Source organism: Pundamilia nyererei, unplaced genomic scaffold (genome assembly GCF_000239375.1).
Source record: "Pundamilia nyererei isolate P.nyererei 1_Seehausen unplaced genomic scaffold, PunNye1.0 scaffold00032, whole genome shotgun sequence".
Lineage (NCBI taxonomy): Eukaryota > Metazoa > Chordata > Actinopteri > Cichliformes > Cichlidae > Pundamilia > Pundamilia nyererei.
This window is the reverse complement of record NW_005187433.1, coordinates 4,247,621-4,268,427: the sequence shown is the minus strand read 5'-3', so window position 1 is coordinate 4,268,427 and position 20,807 is coordinate 4,247,621. Positions and strand designations below refer to the sequence as shown.

The 20,807-nt window shown below is 38.8% G+C and overlaps 3 protein-coding genes across 9 annotated transcripts in view; all 3 read right to left on the bottom strand.

The window, feature by feature from the left end:
* The window catches only part of rimbp2a (RIMS binding protein 2a), a 72,075-nt gene extending 68,953 nt beyond the window's left edge, over nt 1-3,122 (bottom strand). For 5 of the 7 annotated variants that reach the window (XM_013909861.1, XM_013909864.1, XM_013909862.1 and 2 more), the window contains exons 1-2: nt 1,606-1,807; nt 921-1,077 (exon numbers count right to left, since the gene is read on the bottom strand). In XM_013909861.1, the coding sequence (XP_013765315.1) occupies nt 921-1,077; nt 1,606-1,796 (348 nt within the window). In that variant the 5' untranslated portion in view covers nt 1,797-1,807. Of the gene's footprint in view, nt 1-920; nt 1,078-1,605; nt 1,808-3,075 lie in introns of those variants that run through there. The other 2 variants (XM_013909866.1, XM_005729345.1) reach the window with 2 other exon arrangements.
* A 1,789-nt stretch (nt 3,123-4,911) lies between these two features.
* On the bottom strand, nt 4,912-11,560 carry noc4l (nucleolar complex associated 4 homolog). Its single transcript, XM_005729327.1, has 15 exons — nt 11,309-11,560; nt 11,061-11,181; nt 10,857-10,963; nt 10,444-10,551; nt 10,120-10,269; nt 9,912-10,014; nt 9,732-9,766; nt 9,593-9,643; nt 9,400-9,511; nt 7,788-7,848; nt 7,568-7,678; nt 5,807-5,970; nt 5,628-5,710; nt 5,320-5,433; nt 4,912-5,230 (listed from the first exon to the last, which is right to left on the bottom strand). Exons 1-15 carry the CDS (start codon nt 11,459-11,461, stop codon nt 5,111-5,113), a joined length of 1,593 nt encoding a protein of 530 aa, XP_005729384.1. The 5' UTR covers nt 11,462-11,560; the 3' UTR covers nt 4,912-5,110.
* A 1,029-nt stretch (nt 11,561-12,589) lies between these two features.
* Nucleotides 12,590-15,896, bottom strand: pus1 (pseudouridine synthase 1). Its single transcript, XM_005729326.1, has 6 exons — nt 15,545-15,896; nt 14,955-15,181; nt 14,004-14,141; nt 13,678-13,780; nt 12,867-13,567; nt 12,590-12,776 (listed from the first exon to the last, which is right to left on the bottom strand). Exons 1-6 carry the CDS (start codon nt 15,606-15,608, stop codon nt 12,744-12,746), a joined length of 1,266 nt encoding a protein of 421 aa, XP_005729383.1. The 5' UTR covers nt 15,609-15,896; the 3' UTR covers nt 12,590-12,743.
* Between the last annotated feature and the right edge of the window lie 4,911 nt (nt 15,897-20,807).

The following is a 20,807-nucleotide window of genomic DNA, read 5'->3' as shown; positions in this document are numbered from 1 at the left end:
TGTGTGTGTGTGTGTGTGTGTGTGTGTGTGTAGACATATAAAAATATGGAGCTGGAGATGAGAATGGCAGGTTTATTCTAAACCCCTTTGGACACCTTTAAAAACCTTAAGCATCTATAGTGGCCTATCGCTCCACTGGATACATTTTGAAAACCCTGAAAATGTGTTTTCAGAAGCATGCTGTCTTCTCTGAGACATAATTGTCAGTGACTTAGAATTGCTAGTGATCCTCTAGAGGACAAGTGGTTTACCTGATAGATCAATAATTTTTTCTTTAGGACAAGGGGATTCAATTCAAAGTGCCCGAATCACACAGTAGTATGTCTGCTGCTGTTAAAACTTTTACAATTGTTTTAATGTTGCTGACAGGTGTACATTTGTTGGGATCAAATAAAGCACAAAAAGAAAGAGATGTAAGCAGTGACAAGATAATCAAGAGATGCAACTCTTTGCACTCAAATCTCAGTGCTCGCAATAAATGAAGACTCCCATGTAGGCATTTAACATTTTAACATTGAATGCATGGCTTACTGTCTGAATAAAGTCTGCACAGTTAAAAGTTTGCACTGCAACATGGCAGTAAGTTCACTGTATCTACAGTCACCAGATCTCAGTTCAGGGGAGCACCTTTAGGATGTGGTGGAGATTTAAGCCAGCAAAAGAGGATCTGACCAAATACTGGCAAGATGTACCTGATGAAATGCCCAGTGAGAGTATATTAATTTATACAGTTTAATGCTATCTTATAAGATCACTACCAAATATTACTTAAAACTGACTTCAAATCACAAGTTAAAATTTTATCAGCTACTAGTAAATGCCATTTATCCTTCACCAAGGTCAACACTAATGTTTCCACACTAAAGTTTATCTTAGCTATAAAAGCAGTAGTGTGTCTAAGGCCTATAGTATGATGTTACCTTGCCCTTGCTCTGCAGGTGGTGATGGTGCAAGTTTCTGGCAGCAATCATGGCGAGCTGTCTCTGGATCCACTGTAACTCCATCTGAGACTCCCTCAGCAGGTTCTCCACATTAGCACTGGACTTGTGATCCCGCATTATCACCTGCAACACCAGTCTGCAGGTTACATAGTGAATCTATGATGCAAACCTCATATTCTGCACGCACACACACTGACGGTGCAATGCTGGAACAGTGCCATCAGCATATATACAAAGAGAAGCATGTACGCATCATTGAATAATGAAGAACTATTGCTTTTTGACCAGCATCAATAGGTGTCATTTATTAAAGTTGAATACTTAAGGATTTTGAGCTACCTTTGTAGTTTGTGTCTGGTTCAGATTTATATTTTAGTTTCACTAAACTTCACCTGAAAATAGAGCATATTTATGTGCATTCTTTAGTAGTTCAAAAACCTATCCATCTAATCACCATGTTTCCAAACAAACAATAACATATAGTGTGTTTGATCGATATTAAAATGACAAATAACTGTACATCATGAACAAAAAGCATTTCAAATATTTCATTATAATTCATGATTAAGGTTTTCTCAATGTGTTGCAGTGCATAAGCTAAAAACGAAAGGTCTGCTGCTGAGAAAACGCACTAATGCACTAATAAAGAGCTTTTGACACTTACTGTACAAATCCTTCATCTTCTTTCATTAAAAAAATCAACACGCAACTTGTTTGTTCATTTTGAGAAACACAGTCAGTCCTTGAGAGTAAAAGCCACATTTTTAAACGATGAATCATTATTCCAGTTGAACTCCGTTGCCACCCGCACAAGTTCGTCCACATATACATGTAAGCACTGACTAGTATGTTCATGTGTGTGTCCATGTGCGTGTGTGTTATCACTGAGAGAGAGCTTCATTCGGTTACATAAGAGAGGATTAGTGCACAGACACACAGTGAAGGGGTGTGTGAGTGTGTGGAGGGTATGGTGGAGGGGGGCATGGAAAATACAACAGCTCATATTAATTGATACTAAATCTCCATCTATGTTGACATGCTTTGTGCGTTTGGTCAAACAGACACTGACTTCCACACAGGAGTGTTGCATTCACACTAACCATACAGAGCACAGATACATGCAGGGTAGAGACGGTTAATGATGCTTGCACCTCAGGGGATTTGACTTATTGGACTCTACCTAATCTACACTAACAAATGCTCCAATGTCTGACTGTCTGTTTTTTCATTTGTGTTTTTTTAATACTAACAAGATCAGACTCCTTCTTTTTTTTTCCTTTTTGCTTTTCCTGTTTGATTCATTCATTCAAAAAGTGGCTTTTTTAAAATAAATGAATGCCATTGTGTTAAAAACTAATGACCAAAGACAAAAAAGAATAATAACTGGCCTCTTCTTCTTCTTCTTCTTCTTCTTCTATTGTTTCTCTTAAAACCTCGGCCAAATGCTTGAACAGATTCTCTGTGCTGACTCACCTTGGACAGCTTTTACTTCCTTGCAGGGGATTGTGGAGGAGGAGGAGGAGGACAGACAACAACAACAACAGCAGCACACAGAGCTCAGGAGTCTTACAGATTTATGCAAAGCATCCCACCCTTCAAAGACCTCTATGAACCACCTCTGAGAGCCAAAGCATCTCTGTCGCAGATTTATCAAAGGCAGAGAGAGTGACATTATCCAGGCCTGATAATTTTTATTTATATATTAAATAATCTATAAATCCATTATTTTAATTAATTCCATTACAGTATTTTTTTTTAAATTCAAAACCATCCCCTTTCTCTAAAGATTTAAGTTTATTACTGTGGTGAGGCAATGTACTTAGCTCATATTGATTCTGAGCAAATAGCTCTTCACTGTTTACACACAAGTAATAAGAGCTCATTTAAAGAAGACAAATGAACTAGAAACTGAATTTAGAAGTGGATTCATTGCATTGTTTGAAATTATATTTTATTAAGTTAGCTGTGAATGGCTGTTAATTGTTAGCGCTGTACACAACTGTTCAGGAGCTGAAAAAAATGTGTTTGCAAATATTATGGACTAATAGATATAATGCTGCATCATAAAAACTGCAAACGCCTTCATCTATGATGCTTTAAAACTTCTGCAAGGACTGTATTTCATAGTTCTTACCCATTTAACAAATGGTCTTCAGCTTCTCTCATCCTCTTCACAAAGATGGTGTTTGGCTGGGTAGTATCATGCCCATCTTGTAGTTCACCATAAGCGAAGCCTACAAAAATTATAAATAGATTTTCTAATCTTCAAAACTGTAGGGATTTACTGCGGACTCCGTAGCCTCCATGGTTCGTTGCTTGTGGCGTGTGTCTCAGTACATTTTTGGAGCGCTTCTCCCTCATATGACTTGTTCTTTTGAAACAGAATTCAGTTATGATTCAGAATCTTTCTCTCACAGCGCTCTTGTACCCAAGGCGGCCTGCTGTGTGCCCATATGGCAAACTTAACAAGAGCATGAAATATGAACAGCAGACGGAAAAAGATCATCTAAGGCAAACCTTAACCTCACCTGTATGAGGGGAGAACACCCTCGATAAGGCCTGGCTGTATCCTTGCAGTGTAATTAACTGTGATGTTTTAATGTAGGTTTAAGACTATATGACACACAGAACTGTGCAAACGTTTTGAGTACTCCTTAATTTCTTTATATTTTGCTAAGAAATTGGGAAACATGTACAATGGAAATAAAAACAAAGTATATAACTCAAACATATGGACAACATTTATTCTTCAAACAGCCTAAACTCTCTAAGGCAGCTTTCTTCTTCTTTTCTTTAAGTCGTTTTCGGGAATAGCTCTCCAGGTTTCTTGAGGAAATTCACATCTCTTCTTTGGATGTTGGATGGCTTTTGCTCTATTCTCTGTCAAGATGATCCCACACTGCTTCAATAATGTGAGGTTCGTGCTCTGTGGAGACCAATTCATGACTGATAGTATTCCATTGTGTGCTTTTTTTCCCAGCTTTCCCCAGCTGGTTTTGCATGTAGGATCCAGGTCTGAATGTACTTTTCTACCCCTTTATTTTATCAATTTTGACGTGATCGCCAACACCACTGTCGGCAGCCCCAAACCATGACAGCGCCTCTACCATGTTTTAACCATGCCTATAGACCCCCACTATTGTACCTCTGTCATGACACAATGGGGATTTGAAGTAAAAACTTTAAATATAGATTCTCAATGCTTCTTGCTATTGATTTTTAGTCCAGATCAGGTGAAATTTGGCATACTTCAGCTTCTTCTCCCCACTCCCCTGCATTATGAATGGCTTCTTCACAGCCACCCTTCCACTAAGACCATTTCTGATGAGACTTCAATGAACATTAGACACATCAACTGAAGGGCCACATGCATCTCTCAGCTTTTGTATCATGTCTTTGCTGGATGCTTTGCCATTTTCAACAGTAATGACTTTAAGACCGTTCATCTGCTGTAAATACGTTTTTTAGGCCTGACACTACACACCATGCTGAGATATACCAAGTTTTTTGGTTAATAGCTCTTTAAGAACACCTTGCTGATGCAAATCATCATAACATTTCCTTTGTTTTGTTTTTTTCAAATATTCAACTAAAAAAAAATTTATGTGTTATGATTCATAAAACAAGGGCAGTGATAAGTGGCTTAAGAAAAAAAACTGTTCCTCTGAAAATGGTCAGGTACAAGGACCGGAGCAAAGAAACAACCACTGTCCAAAGATAACGAGGGGTGACAAGATTTTTGCTCAGTACAGTATAACAAATTGAGCATCTCCTGCCTGATTTTGGAGGACCAAAATGCAGCCACATTAAGTGAAAATATGCACTGAATGACTTTGTTGTTTAACTGGAAGCAGAAAACCTGAGTTTTAGCATAGCTTAACATTTACCAACAATTTCCTGTTTACATTCTTTCTTTGAATTCTTGAAATTGTGTATAATTGATTTCAAGTAACAATGCCTTCAAAGACCATCAGTTCTAGAAAATGTTTTTATTGGCATACAACAGTCACACATCGAGGACAGTAATATAGAATTTAAAAAAGCAAAAAAGCATCTAATTTTCATGGAGAAGATTTGGGCAACGCTTTCTGAAAAGCACTTGAGATAAAAGATGAACGAGTGTAAAAAGGTTCCAACAAGGCAAATGTGGTCTGTTGTTTTGACTCATTTTATGCCAGACAGAAGTGCTGTCCTAACACGTCTCCCCCTCCTTTTAGTAACCGTGTGGCAGTTTCAAATTCCAGTGGGACGCTCTTGATCTCGGGTTGCTTCAGGTCTTTTTCCATCAGCTGTGAAAAAGAAAATGAAATAACTTATTCATCTAAACCAAATTTAATTTGACCAGAAATAAGAGGAAAACTAATTCTTGAAGCGTCACCTCATACGTTGTGACCTCTAGTGTCTCACTGATGTCATCCTCCTGTTCTGACAAAGGTGTGTTGATCAGCAGTGCAGCTTTAGCCACATCTGGATGGTAATGCTTTTGCAGCGACTATAGAAGAGACGACAGGAAAATGTGTCATTTTAGTGACTCCTCCACTTAAATTGGACTTTCAATCGTTTGTGACATCTCTTCAACATGTTTTCCCCAAAGAGAAAAAAATGAGAAATATCAAAACTCAAAAGTCAGTTGTCATCAGCGACAGAGGTAATTCATTTGGGAATCTAAAGTTATTGCCTGCACACCTTAATTTCCCACAAGCTGCTTTCTAAGGCACGGCACTGAGCAGGATCCTCTTCATCCGTCAGATAAGGATCCTCAAAAGGTTCTGTCACCACACAAAAGCAAACATTTATCACATATCCTACAGACAATTCATAGACTGTTAACACACCGATCCCAACTACAAAAGTCTGAAACTCACCATCTTCTGCGCTGGGCTTGTGAATGAGGACTCTGCAGGACGGGTGGCGACGGATCAGGTTGTAGATGAAGGGCAGCACTATGAGAAGGGCTGTAGGCGGTGCCGTGAGAGCCAGGCGAGCCAGACGTTTGGCAAATGCAGCCACTAAGTAAACTGGCAAGTGACTGAAGGAAACCAAAAACAGAACATGCATTTTAGCAATGTAGATCCTGAGCTTTCATGCTCATTATTTAAGTAGTAGGACGCTTATATTTGGTCTGTTTAGCAGCTTAAATAGTTCAGCCAAAGCTCATAAGAATAACAGCAGGTCACCCACAAAGCAACATTCATGCTGTGTAAAGAGTAAAAACCTGAATGCAATAATTTACAGATTTGATAAACTCACAATAGAACATAGAAAACATAATAAATGTTTAAACTGAGTAAAAGGAAAACATTTCAAAAAAGTCTGGACAGGGCGTAGTATCATCTTTCTTTTAAACATCTGGGAACTGAGGAGAGCAGCGGCTGGTATAAGTTTCTGATACAGGATTCTAACAGCTAACTGCTGGTGCAGCACCGTGACTTTTCAACAGTGAAGCCACGCTTCTGTAACATCTCCAATATGGAGTTTAGCGTTGTCTTGGTAAAAAAATGCAAGGCTTTTAATTGGAAAAGACTTAATCTGGATGAGAGCACACGCTGCTCTCAGCAGTGATGACTCCATAGGCACCAATGCACCTTCATACCATCAGGGACTAAACAAAGTGCTAAAAAACCTGAATGGTCCCTCTCCTCCGTAATCCGGAGGATGTGGTGTCCATGTCCAACAAAACAGTTTTCCACTTTGCCTCAGTCCATTTTAAATGAGCTTTGGCCAAGAGACGATGGCGGCTTTATTGGATCATGTTCACATACGACTTCTTCTTTGTATGACAGAGCTTTAACCTGCAATTGTGAGCGACACAGTGAACAATGTTCATAGACAATGATTTCTGGATTTGCACCTAAGCTCATGCAGGGATTTCCCATGATTGGAAGGTCGGGGGTTCGACTCAACTGAACGGCTACCCTGAGGTACCCCTGAGCAAGGTACCGTCCCTACACACTGCTCCCCGGGCGCTGCACTGGTGGCTGCCCACTGCTTCACTGGGTGAATGGGTTAAATGCAGAGGAACTATTTCCCTATGGGGACTAACACGCACACTTTACACTTTACTTTTACACTTTTTACTTTACACTTTACACTTCCATGACAGGCTCAAGGATCATGGGTATCCAGTATTGCCTTCAGCGTGAGATTTCTCCAGATTCTCCGAATCTTTTTTTTTTTATGTATTGTAGCCTACAACTGTATGTCAAGGAACATGATTCTGAAATTGCTGTAAAATTTAAAGACTCTGTTTTTGCAAATTTGCTCTGAGAAACTCTGCCTCTCTAAGATCCTCTTTATATATCCCATCATGTTACTGACCTGTTGCCAGTTTTCCTAATTAGTTACAAAATATTCCTTCAGCAATTTCTTTTTAATACCACTTATTTTTCCACCCTTTTTCCCCTCAGTCCCAACTTTGAGATGTGCTGCCATTAAATTCTAAATTTTTTTCATAGAAAATCTTAAAACTGTTTGCTATGTTCTATTGTGAATAAAATATCGATTTATGAGACTCAAAAGTCAGTGAATTCTTTTCTTCTTCTTTTTTTTAAATGTTCCAACATTTTACAGAATCTGATTTATAAATGAATAAAAAAGGATTTTGAAATATGTGACTGAATTCTTACCTGGAGCTAAGGAAGACATTGGCTAAATGGAAAAAGCGTGCTCTGTACTTCACATGAAAAACAGAAGGCTCAAGTAGATTATACAACTTCTTGTAGAAATCAGGATAATCTCTGCAAACACACAACACGTGGTTTTGATTTATGTGATCAAATGTCTCCCATTTTACTGTAAATAATCTGATCTAGTAAAAGAGACAAAAAAAATGTGCTTTTCACTCACAGGTTGTGTTGATGTATGAGGACAAAAAGGCCATTGAGTGCTAGCAGGCTGATTGCCCCACCTGTTCGATGAAGACAAGAACCTGCTGATTACCATCACTTTATAGCAAAGCTGTAGATGAACATATGAAAGTGTTGTTTTTCCACCTTTCACATTCTGAAATAGTATTTTTGAACATCTGATGGTACTTTTGTGCTCATAATTCTATCAAGATTCTCAACACCAAACCATGACAGAGCCTCCACCGTGCTTTACAGATGTAGACACTCACCTCATCCATACGCATTGACAATTATTTGAAATAAAACTTGTATTCATTACTTCATAAAATTTGTTGACATTGACGTTCAGTCCAGTTCTTGTGTAATTTAGTATACTTCAACCTTTTCTCCTTGTTTTGCTTCCTTAAAAACGGCTTCCTGAAAGTCCTCGTATGTCACTGAGACTCTTGGGTTCTGTGTCAAGTCTTTGTTGCATCCTCTCTTTTTTCCTATTTCTTAAGGACATGATTTTCAGATACTGTTCATTTGCCATGGATAGGTGTTTAAGCCTGCCATGTCTTGTTTTGTCCTCCATTTGTCCAGTTTCCTTGAATATTTTTTAAGAACACACTGCATGCCATGCTGACATATGCCATGTTTTCAGCTAAAAGCATTTTGATGGAATTTTTCTAAGATTCAGCTACAAAAATGAAAAACAAAAAACAAAAAAAACAACAAATGATTTATTTTTGTGACCATGGTGCTAATAACAAAGTGCAGAGAGACAATTTAAAACAGGTTCTTTGCCAAGTTGTTTGTTATTACTCTGTAAATGATTAGGCACATGGACTGGACTGAAAAAGGTTAAAAAGCAGTCAGTGACTAAAGAAAAACTTTGAAAGACCTTCAGAGTGCTTGGAGAACTGCTGTTCAAGTTCATTTAAAAAATTACAGTATATAAAGTGTACATACTGCACAGCCCCGCCAAAAAGCATGTTACATAAAAACAACTTGAATCCACAAAGCTCTCAAATATTTTTCATGTTTATAGGATAGCTAGACAAACAGATACACGAGTCAGGTGACGCAGACGCGTTATACTCTGCGTGAGGTTAGGCTTGGGTCCGAGTGCAATAAATTTGGTCAGAGGGCATTTCACTATAGGGGTCACTATAGTGAACTGGAAAAATAATATTCTAACAACTACTTCCCCCTAGTGTTCGCTGATGTCCATGCACAAGCAGATATAATCCCAGTTGAAGTAAGTAAAACAACAAAACAAAACACTGTTAAATTCTCATTAATCAATCTAAAACTAACAAAGCTGAAGAATCGCTTCACTGTAACTCTAACAATGAAATCTTCCTGTGTTTTTTATGGAGCATTTACATTTATGCTGTAGACAATGTACTGTAGCATTTTTGTTGTGTTTATACCAAATTCATTATTTAATTCAAAATTATTTTAATTTTAGGATTGTTTTATATTTCAAACACAGTCACTATCACTACACTTCAGACTTCTAAAACTATCACAGACCAGATGTGAAAATGCCTTAAAAGTTACAGATGTCAGTCGACCTCATGGTGAAGTACCGTCACCATAGAGCCACGAGCACACACATAACTTACCAATTTCATAGGCAGCAGTCAAGAAGTCGATCATGAGCGTGGGTTTGCTCATATACGGCAGAATGGAGTCATGTAGTATCACCAGGACCTTTTTATACATGCTGTTTGGCAACTACAATACAGACATCAAACATTAATGAGACATATCACAGAGCACAAAACAGAGAAGAGACTGTTGGTCTAATCTACTTACCTTATACTTCAGAAAGCCAAGCCACATCCTCTCAAAGACACGCTTATGTTCCTGTGTGGCAGAAGATCTAACAGCATTCAGAAAACCTTTTTGTTGGCAAACAGAAATGTGAAGATTTGATTTAAAGTATTTTACTTACATGCAGCTTGGCAGCTTTCCAGTCCTCATGCTTGGCTGAGAAAAAAAATGCCATTATTGACTTATAAAAAAAACAAAAAAGTCCCCAAACTGGATTTTCTCCCTCTGCAGTGACATTTTATCATCACGACAAAAGACAGAGGGACTCCCACTGTGATTATCACATCTTAAAAAGTATTACCTTCCTGTTTGACCATAAAATTGGTCAGCTCTGACTCCTGGTTTGGCATGCTGATGCTGGACATGAGTGTGAACACATTGTTCTGATATACAGGCACCACAGCCTGGAAGGAACAAACAAGCAGTATTTAGCAAATCCCATAATGTCTTTAACACAGAAAGAAAGCATCCACGTAAACGTCTACAGCAGACAGGTGATGATTTCCTACCCCTTTGCTTTTGTCCATGACTTTGCCGACGTTGTCCCGGATGGAGCTCATTACATAATAGCGCACATCCTCCATCTCGAGAAACTCCTGGAACCTGGAGATCAGCAGGGAATTGTCTGTAGCTTTAGACAGAAGGTTGTCCACCAGTGCCTGGCAGTACAAGAAAAAAGAAATATCAGGAGGAGCCACAAATGACAAAGTGTATCTTTCGGGAAAAGCTATTTTTGCCTTGAGTAATAAGCTGAAAGAAGTACTTAAGTCACCCAAAAGAACACAGAAATTATTAATACTTATTAATCCTAGAAATCATAGCCAACATGCTACCTGGATCAGTTCCCTTGGGAAGCTGTAATGTTCACTCCAGTCCAAGTCCTCAAGAGGATGCCGTCCTTCTCCGGCAGCAAATTTCATCAGGCAGCACATGGCACTCTCCTGTATCCAAAAAGTTATCCAATCATGTATTTTTCTTATTTAAATGAATATCATTGCCTCCCTCAAGTCCCCAAGACCTGTAAGCAACGTAATCAATTGCACAATGCAAAACTGTAAAAGATAACTCCCCGTACAACACAGAAACTTTCAACACGTCTGTGCAAAACAGATACTGAACCCCCAGCAAACATGTCTAATGTGAGCCTTTCGTTCTAACGGTCAAAAAGTGAAGACACGTATTAATTTGTTTCTCTTAAGTTTAATTAACGTGTGACGGAAGGAGAAGTCACAGAGAGACAGCTCACCTTGATGTCATACTGCTCATGGCTGAGGTGCTCTAACAGGATCTCAACACAACTGGTGTACCGGTGTCGCATAAATATCCGGTACTTGTCCTCGGCGCTGTAGCCCCCTGGACCAGACAAACCCAGGTAAATGGCGACAGGAGCAACACGCATACATCCACCTCAGAACTGCTTTTGGTAATCGGGTTACAATCGTATACTAACCGCTCAATGCGTCCTCCTCTCCGGGGAGCTTTCCCAAGAACAGCTCCTTCCTCTCCAGCAGCGCACTGAACAGCTCGCTGCACGCAGCGACTGCGCTGATAACCTCCTTCTCTTGTTCTGCCTGCTCACAGACACGAAGGAAACAAACACGTACACTTACTGAAAGCTGCCCAGCGGTGATCATGCTATGGTTAGCTAAATGGCATGGTTTTAGTACAGCGTGGATGTTTAGGTGTGGAAATCTATACCTGAAGGCTCTCGAGAATGTCGAAAACATCGTTGGCATGCTTTCTGCTCTCGAGGATACGCTCGACAGTTTTGCTGAGATCTACTTTGGCTTTTTTTGCACTCTTTTCTGCTGTTTTTACCGAACTCACGTTGCGCTTTTTGGCCGGTGCCATGTTTACTTGATGGTGCTTCTTCTTTGAGGTTTACTGCCGGTAATAAAGCAGGAACTGGTGCGTTACCGCCACCAGCTGGTATGGAGTGTGAAGCGTCATAACCTCTCAGTGATGTTCGTCTATCTTCCAGAAATATGGCACCCTTATAAAACCTTTTGCTTTATAATATTAATTAGATTCGACTTTTTTTCCTTATACTTCTGACAGTGGACTGAAGGACACATAAGACAGATGTACGATGTTAAATATACTGCCAGGGGCACCTCCAGAATGTTTTCATGGGGTGGCCATATGGGGCACACTAAAGATTTTGGTGTGGCACACCAAAAACAGAATTTCATGTTTTATTATGCTGTTGTCAAATATAGGTTACTTGAAAAATGTGGCAAAATCAAGAGACGGTTGAAAAAGTTATATCACTGAAAATCCAAATAAGATTTTGAAATTCATAATTATCTGTTTTGAATAACAAGTTACTGTTTCAAGGCTCACCACAGGACATCTCTGTGATGTGGTGGCAGGCACTGGGGTCGTTTTGGCGCCCCTGTGTACTGCTTGCTTTACGGATGTGTTGATCTTTCTTCTGGCACGTCCTTGCTTTGCCACGCTCTCTTACATTTCTTCCTGAACCTCCCCACATTAAGTAATCACATAGCCATAGGTCATCATTAAATAGTTTAACAAACTGAAAAAGATTCCTTCAAAGAACTGTCAATGAGTGAAAAAGCAACCAGTGTCCAAAGAAAAACTTTAAGAGTCCTTCAGAAAGCCCAGAGGATTATTGCTGAAGATCACTTTAAAAAAACTTCTTCTTGAAAATAAAATATAAAGAAATGAGGAGTGGGGCAAGACTTTTGCAAAGTCCTGTAAATACAGCTCACTGCTATTATCAGAGAAGTCATGAATGTGGGATTTAAACTTATTATTAAGAGATGAAACGTCATAAGTTGATGTTGTTATTTGAGTATGCAGTAGTACACAATTCTTCTGACAATTTAAATGTCGCTGTAGCATTAAGAGTATTTTCAAGAGTAGGCAGCCAGTTATTACTGCAGAAACATCAAACAAACCAGCTATCCAAAGTCGTTTTAGTGGTAAACTAATATTAGGAAACCAAGCAGGTTGCATTAAAGAACAGAAGCTTTTATTACTTGCTTGTTAATAACATTTGTATAAAAGAAACAAGATTTAATCCCAGTGAAAATGTCTGTATCAGCAGTTAAAAAAACAAACAAAAAAAAAACCACATGATGATGCATCTTCTTTCTGCTGGCAGAGTGGCCTAATCAGAGTCATTTCCTTCATCTGCATCATCCTGCAGGAAGAGAACAATTATATTTAAAAATAAAAAACAGATTTTCAATGTTAAAAAAACATTTTAAAATTAATGTATCTTCTTGGATACCTGTTTTTTAACTTTATCGTCTTGCACTTCAATAGATGTGGCCTCAAAGTCATGGATGGGGAGAGTGGCCATCCAGCTGACCATGGAGCCCTCTTCACACTCAGTCTCAATAATGGTGGGGTAGATGTGTGCCTCTTTAAAGGCCTTGATTTCCTCCTCCTCGCGATCCCATTCCAGCTTCTCATGCAGCCCGTCCCCCCCAAAACGTTTGTTGTACCGGTCAAAGTGAACCCTTTCCAGGATGAGGCCAAGTCCCGGAGCTTTGGGGACATCTACCTTCTCATGTCCCCAGCTCCGCTCCATCACCTCCTCCTTTGCATAGCCCTTGACCACTGCAATCACCAAGCCAATCATCTTGCGGATTTGATGCAGCATAAAGCTCTGGCCTCGCACAGTAATCACTGCAAACTCATAATTTCTGCGGATAAAAGGCTCCCCACAGGACATCTCTGTGATGTAGCGGCGGGCACTGGGGTCGCTTGGAGCCTTCTGAGAGGTGAAGTTGTGGAAGTTATGTGTGCCTTTGTAGAGAGCAAAAAGGCGATTCGCCTTCTGTAGTGTCTCTGGTTCCAGGCGAAATGCTGCTATATTCCCGGTATCATAGTCTTTTGGGGAAAAGGCCAGTGTTGGAAGCATGTACGAGTACGTACGAGCATCACAGTTATTTTTAGAATTGAAACCCTGCGTCACCCGTTTTAGTCCTGTGGGTTCAAAAGTTGAGAAAAAAAATGAATCATACACACTCATGCCAACAGTACTCATCATACCAAAAACCTAGACTTGTAATTCACAATATAAAGTAGCGTCTCACCAAGCACTTTGATCTGCGGTGGCAGATGCTCGTTGATTTTTTCAATGATATCATCAATCAACCTCACTTTTAGAGACACCACTTGGCCAGCAGCAGACACGCCCTGAATACATTCATATAAAAGTCAACGACATAACTAAACACATGAATAAATACTAACAATGAAATACACAATTTAATTAATTCTTATTAACAATTACATGATGACAAGAAATAAAACCAGCACAACATTAACAGACAGATAACACGTAAAGATACATATCCTCTAATCTGCCTTGTTGGCCAAGCTTTGACCAGTAAATTCTTATTGTGCACTGAGCACATACCTTATCTGTTCTGGCACATCTTTGGAAAGACATCTTCTTCATCTCATCACCGTGGTTTTCAGGAATGCAGCCAGATTTAATAAGAGCAGCAACCAGATCATCTTCAATGGTCCTGAACTGAGAGTTTCCAGGATTTCTCTGGAATAAATAAATAAATAATGAAAATAATAAGGATGTTGCACTTTATTGGCCAGTGTTTTCTATGTGCCATTGACTGCCACTAATTATGATGACATTCACTGATGGCAGCGGCTGATCTTCATCTGTTTCCACCAGTCTCATATCTAAGATCTGTTTCATCCAGCCAACCATTGACTTTCTTCAGCTTATTCAATTCAGGGATATGGGGGGCTGGAGCCCATCCCAACTGTCATAGGGTAAGAGGTGGCAACACCCTGGACAGGTCGCCAATCTGTCACAGGACTAACACAGAGAGGCAGGCAACCATTCACACTCACATTCACAGTTTGGAATCACCAATTAACCTAAACCCACTGACAGCATGTCTTTGGAGTGTGGGAGGAAGCCTGAGTACCCAGGGACAACCCACAGATACGGGGAGAACATGCAAAATCCATAGCTAGATGGAGGAGTCAAACCCAGGACCTTCTTACTGTGTGGCTCACCTAAGATCTGTTTTTATAAACGTATATAACTACATTTATTCTCTATTGTCCACCCCAGAAGGGCATCCGGCATAAAAAATGCCAAATGAAACACATGGAGCTACCTGCTGTAGCGACTCATGAATATGTGAGCAGCTGAAATAAGCTTTTATCAAAAAAGTGTGGTAAAGGGCAGAAAAACTTTCAAACAAGACAACTGCAGAATATAAATGTATCTTTATCTGTTGTACAGTGTCCTTGGGTGCTTTGAAAGGTTCTATTTTTAAATAAAATGTATTATTATCATCATCATCATTATTATTATTATTATTATTATTATTTATACCTGCATCCCGTAATATCCTTTTCCCGAGTACGCCATGAGCAGGACCACTTTCTTCTTTGGATATTTCTTTTCATCTTCAGCGTGTTCCCCATCTGTCTTCACCCTTTTAGCTGCCTGGACCTTCTCAGCAGAGTCTTCATTTTCCTCATTGGTCCTTTTTAACAGTGTAGCTGTCTGCTTATTCATGCCTCCTTCACTCATCGTGCAAAAGGGCTTATAAAGACCCCCTGTGAAGGAAACACAGAAATTAAACAGTGACAGCTACTACCCTGTTCTGTGATACACGGATTGAGAGGCCTTTTGAGATTGAAAGTACGATAAAGACAATATAAAGGTAATAAATCTAAACAAAATAGTAATAAACAGCAAAAATCGGACAGACACTCGTGATGCCTTCTACATTTATACTGTGTGGCGATAAAACACCTTCACAAACAAATATACTACACATAAATATATATATGTTTCCCACTGATGCATTTGTTTCCAGTTGGTTCGATGAGTGAATTAAGATACCAGAAGCTAACTAACCACAGTCTGGAGACTGCAAATGCACATACTGTCACATAGCTTCTGTCAGGTTGGCTTACCGTTTGTCTTTAACGTCTGTCGGTGGTTAACTAAGGCACTCAGCAGCGGTCTGACCCGAAACATGTCACGCTAAACCATCTTTAGAAGATCTAGCAGCTAAAAGAGACTCCAAAAGATTCAATCTGCTCTACCAGCTGAAAAGCCGAGGCTAGCGCGTATTAGCGAAGAATTTAACAAACTAAAACCAACTTTAAAAAGGTCTCCTAAATATTTAAACAAGGTTAAATAACCACGCTCATAAACATATATGAACACCGGGGAAACTGTAGCTAAGTCCCACAGAAACGCTCTGTGGTAAACCTGCACATACAGGCACATGCACACATGGAAAAGCCAACTTTGACCTCTAACAAAAATCTCGCGAGACTGTCGTCATTCTCCTTTCTGCTCTTGTCATCGCGAAATAATAAAGTATTTAAAACAAACACAGAAAAGGACATTAGAATTTAACTCTTTGGGGAGAATTGTAACCGATATATACCTCTTTGTCCTTCTTAGATTAAATTTAAACTTTATTAACTATTTAACGCCAAAAGGGTACAAAAAGGTAGATATGACTATTTATACTTTTTATTAATTTAATAATAATATTCGTGTAAATCAAAAGTCTTTTTTATAACTACAACATAGGATAATTTTCAGTGTAACAGGAAATTATCAGAATCACAGTCAAAAACATTTGCTGTCTTGAGGTAGCAATGTAACAATAATGGCTCAGTGTGTTTACATTTAATAGGGAGAATAGAAATTAAGAAGATAATGAACACATGCCTACAAACTAAAGTTACATGGAACTCAGAGGAAATTCATATGTAGTTCTGTGCATATGTAGTAATATTTTCGACCACTTGAGAGCAGCAAAAACCAGTAAACACATTAATAATCATGTTTTCTTTTTCTTTTTTTAAATTCTTTTTTTATATGAAGAGAACAAGTTTAAGTGCTTGCGGTGTCATCTTGCTTTCTTCAAAACAACAATGGTGTCAGTGCAATGATCCTTTTGCTTTTTGCTGTTCGCTTCAGGATCTTGAACAGTAAAGGGAGTAAAGGACACACAATAAATTATATTATTAATCTAACATTAGATATTTATCATTGACATCTCAGGGAAGCCTAATGTGCTAAAGGCAAAGGCTAACCCTCACCGCCTTGTTGTGAAAGGTAGCTGCTTGTTTCTTGAGGGTTACAAAGACCTCACCTTTGCCACTTATAACATGCTGTGTTTATACACAGGTGTATAAACACTAAAGTCAAATTATGGAGACAAACAGGTTAAGCACCCCCAGAACAGTGTGTTTATGTCTTTCCCAAGAACAACAAGGAATGTGCTGGTTTCCAAGTAACAAATTAACTTTGCCATCCTTGAATGCCCTTATACAATTACACTTTTTTTAGAGAGCCTTATAAGGTGATCAGCTAGTTTTATGCTGAAAACCCAAAGCCAAACATAGGCAAGGTATGGTAAAAGGGCCTTGGTTTCAACAATTCGATATCACACAGTGTATGAGCCCATTTTTCCAGTAAACTTAGAACTAACTGGATGCTCGACTGGGACCATTACTGTAATATAGTGATTCTTGAAGATTTGTAGAACAGCTGATAAATGTAGGTGAATAAAGGAGCTCAGAGGTGTACTTTTCTGTTAATTTATGACTTCATACAGCCTTTATACAGCCATCTTCACCACAGTATTCACAAGGTATGGCTTGTTGAATACAAGCTTAACCATAAAGATAAAGATACATCGGGGGTGGGGGGTGGGGGGTTGTTTTGTTTTTGCAATTAAAACATTGCACAACAAACTAATCACATCATTGATGAACAAGGAGTAAGGTTCAACCACTGGTCTAAGTCTTCCTTTTATTCTCAACGTGCTGAGAGGTCTCATCCTAAGACTTGCAAGATATCAATCTAAAAAAAAAAAAGAGTTCCCAGCATGCCATTCAGCATACTAACAAAACAGACCTAAGCCTTTTTTTCCTATTTTTTGCAAAGCTTGCACTCACCTGTACTCATGTGCGCACTGATATATCCTCATATGAAAACAACTACAGTAGAACTTTTATGAGACTGGACTGAAACTCACTCCTTCCCACACATAAAAATGATTTAAAAAAAACTATCCTCATTGTCAGCAACAACATCCACACCATCTATTACCCTGCTGGCTAAGTTATGTAAGCCTCTGATTGTACCCGACATTACTAAACATGAGAAGAAAATGGATTTATTTTATGTGCAAATACTGAAACAGGTTCTGTATGAGTTTCACTGTCCTTAAATTCATTCTACTTAGTCCCGCATCTTGATTTGTTTACACTACATCAAGGAAGAGGTGCTTCAACTGTCAAGTGATAATTGCCTGTCCTTATTTGAGATAAGGGCAGTGACATACCACTTTGCTTTCAAACTGCAACCACTTTGTGATCATACTTTATTTTTGAACATTCATCACACTGCAGTAAACAACTAAAGTGACCAGTCATGGCTCCACTTTGGTTGAAGCCCATCCATTAATCCACAGTACCTACTTCAACGTAAGTACACCGTGTCATTTAGCTGTCCTTTTCTTTTTTTTACTTCATGCGACACAAGGTGAGAAGTGTTTTATTGATTTAAAATTTGAGGGGGAAAAGTCACAATAATGCTCATGATTGTGCTGCCAGGATCCTTTTTTTAACAACAGGATCTGTGTTTTCAGCATAACAGCTAATAATAATCAAGTCTTACCAAGAAAATAATACATCCATCCACTTTCTTTACCTCTTATAACCATTCAGTGACATCTCTCTTTTGGATAGGGCGATCCTATAAAAGCTGTTTCATCACAGGATAAAGGTGAACACACTCAGAGCAACTTTATGCTGGTATGCATTAACAATTCATGATAGGAGGTCGAGTGGATCCAATGCAAGCACAATTCCCCAGGGCCACCAGATTCTCCACACTGGAGATGTAACTATAGTTAAAACTATAGATAAAGCAGTGTTAAGCAAACATTCAGTTAAAGCACAGTTACTGCTGTTCATTCCTCATTTTTTTTTATCTGAAGCTGTCGTGTGAGTAGCTGACTGACACGTTTTATTTTTAATTTTGTTTTCAAGCTATCTTTCCTATCCTGCAGAGAAAGCTCTGACTTTCCTTCTCAGTGAGGAGGAAAGTCTCAGTGCGGCAGCACACATTAATCTCCGTGGCTGAAAATAACTTGTCTTTCAGATAGACAGCAGATTTAAAGCCGTTTTACGCAAGCAACACTATCTCAACATCTTTGGTGTGTTTGATTTTAACAGCTTAAAGCATGAAACGGGATTTTTCTTGCTATAGGCAGCCTTTTCCCTAAAGCAGTCATGTTTCTGTGAAAGAAAAGTTAGACATGGCACTGACCAAGCTGACTGTACGGTTTCAGTTTAAAGATGGTTTCTTGGACCACTTCCACTGATAAATTCTCTCTGACACAACGTTAGAAGGCCAGGGAGCAAAAGATAACACTGACTATGTTATATCACTGGTAAGGCTGGTTTGTAAGTCTGCCAGAGACTACTGGGATTCTTTTCACACAACTCACACTGACAAATATAAGATAATAACTCCGATGTGTTAAGTATTGCATTTATTGAATGAGCATAGAATTTATTAACATACACAGTAATGTTTTACAGGGTTGTAGATATGAATGCTTCAGTATAGAATTGTTGAGTTTTGTCAGTACAGTTAGCAAACATAACAGAAACCATTTAAGCTAATTCCTTCATCCGTTACTGAACATAGCATCTACACACATCCCCACTGCTTTGGTCTGGTTACAGATTCAGAAGCAGTCTATCTCTCCACAGTGTAGTGTAGCACCTCTTACAATTGGCTAGTTAAGGTCTTGGAGTCAACACTGTCAAATTACACACCTAATTTGTTACAATAAGCAAGTAAGCATTTTCATGGCATCATCAAGTGTCACTTTGAAACGTGTGCTCTATATCAACAAATCTTGTATTAATCCTGTTATTTTATTTGGAGAATACATCTGTGACTCCAGACTGCTATCATTCTACAGTGCAGTGAAAAAGTATCTGCTCCTTCCAGATTTATTCTTTCTTTCTTTCTCTTTCTTTCTTTCTTTCTTTCTTTCTTTCTTTCTTTCTTTCTTTCTTTCTTTCTTTCTTTCTTTCTTTTGCATATTTGCCAAACTTGTTTTAGAAATTTTACTATTAGACAAAGATAACTGGAGGAAATACAAAAGGCAGTTTTTAAAGGATGACATCATTTGATAAGGGGAAGAAAATGTCTACCCAAAGCTACCTAGCCCATGTGAAAAAGTAATTGCACCCTCAACTTAATAACTGGTTTTACCACCCCTGGAAGCAAGAACTGCAATCAAGTATTTGCAGTAACTATCAGTGAGTCTTCCACAGTGCAGAATTTTTGTCCCACTCTTCTTAAATCAGCCACATTGGAGGGTTTTTGAGCATGAACAGCCTGTTTAAGGTCATACCAACGATCTCAATCGGATTTAAGTCCAGATTTTGAATAGTGCTCTCCAATGCCTGATGTTTTTCTTTTTTTCTTTTTCTTTTATAGTCATTCAGAGGTGGACTTACTGATGTGTTTCAGTTCATTGTCCCGCTGTATTGCCCAAGTGTGCTTGAGCTTAAGGGTAACAACTGATGGCTGGACATTCTCTTTCAAAAATTTTTGGCAGAGCGCAGAATTCATGGTTTAATTTTCCCCAAAGTCTTGGGGGGTCATCAAAATGTTTTTTGGCAGATATGAATCAAGTGTCTTCTTTGTGGTTAGCAGTGTTTTTCTCCTTGAAACTCTCCTATGAATGCCATTTTTGCATCTTTTTCTTATTGTTGAATCATGAACTCGAATCTTAACTGAGGGAAGTGAGGCCTGCAGTTCTCTAGATGTTGTCTTGGGTTCTTGTGTGACCTCCTGGATGAGTCATTGATGCACTCTTGGAATAGGTAAGCCGGCCACTCCTGGGAAGGTTCACCACTGCTCCAAGGTCTCTCCATCTGGGGATAATGGGTGTAATGGTGGTTTCCTGGAGTCCCCCAACCTTCAAAGTAACTTTGTAACCCTTTTCAGACTGACTTTGAATGACAGAATGACTCAATAAATGAAATAACCATTTATTAAAAAGAAATTTTTTTTATTAACTCTATTTGTCTTTGGCTAATAATTTTATTAATTCATAAGGGTCTGGCAGTAATCAGATCTGGGTGTGATTAATGAAACTCAAAAAGGTGTGTGTGTGTGTGTGTG

Coding starts and splice junctions, on each gene's coding strand:
- noc4l (XM_005729327.1), bottom strand. CDS start 11,461: ATGGCACCGGCCAAAAAGCGCAACGTGAGTTCGGTAAAAACAGCAGAA. Junction 10,552..10,856: donor ATGAGCAGTATGACATCAAG/GTGAGCTGTCTC, acceptor TTTTGGATACAG/GAGAGTGCCATGTGCTGCCT. Junction 9,644..9,731: donor GGAAAGCTGCCAAGCTGCAT/GTAAGTAAAATA, acceptor TCTGCCACACAG/GAACATAAGCGTGTCTTTGA.
- pus1 (XM_005729326.1), bottom strand. CDS start 15,608: ATGTTTCGGGTCAGACCGCTGCTGAGTGCCTTAGTTAACCACCGACAG. Junction 14,142..14,954: donor AAGGATATTACGGGATGCAG/GTATAAATAATA, acceptor TATTTATTCCAG/AGAAATCCTGGAAACTCTCA. Junction 13,781..14,003: donor GATGTGCCAGAACAGATAAG/GTATGTGCTCAG, acceptor GAATGTATTCAG/GGCGTGTCTGCTGCTGGCCA.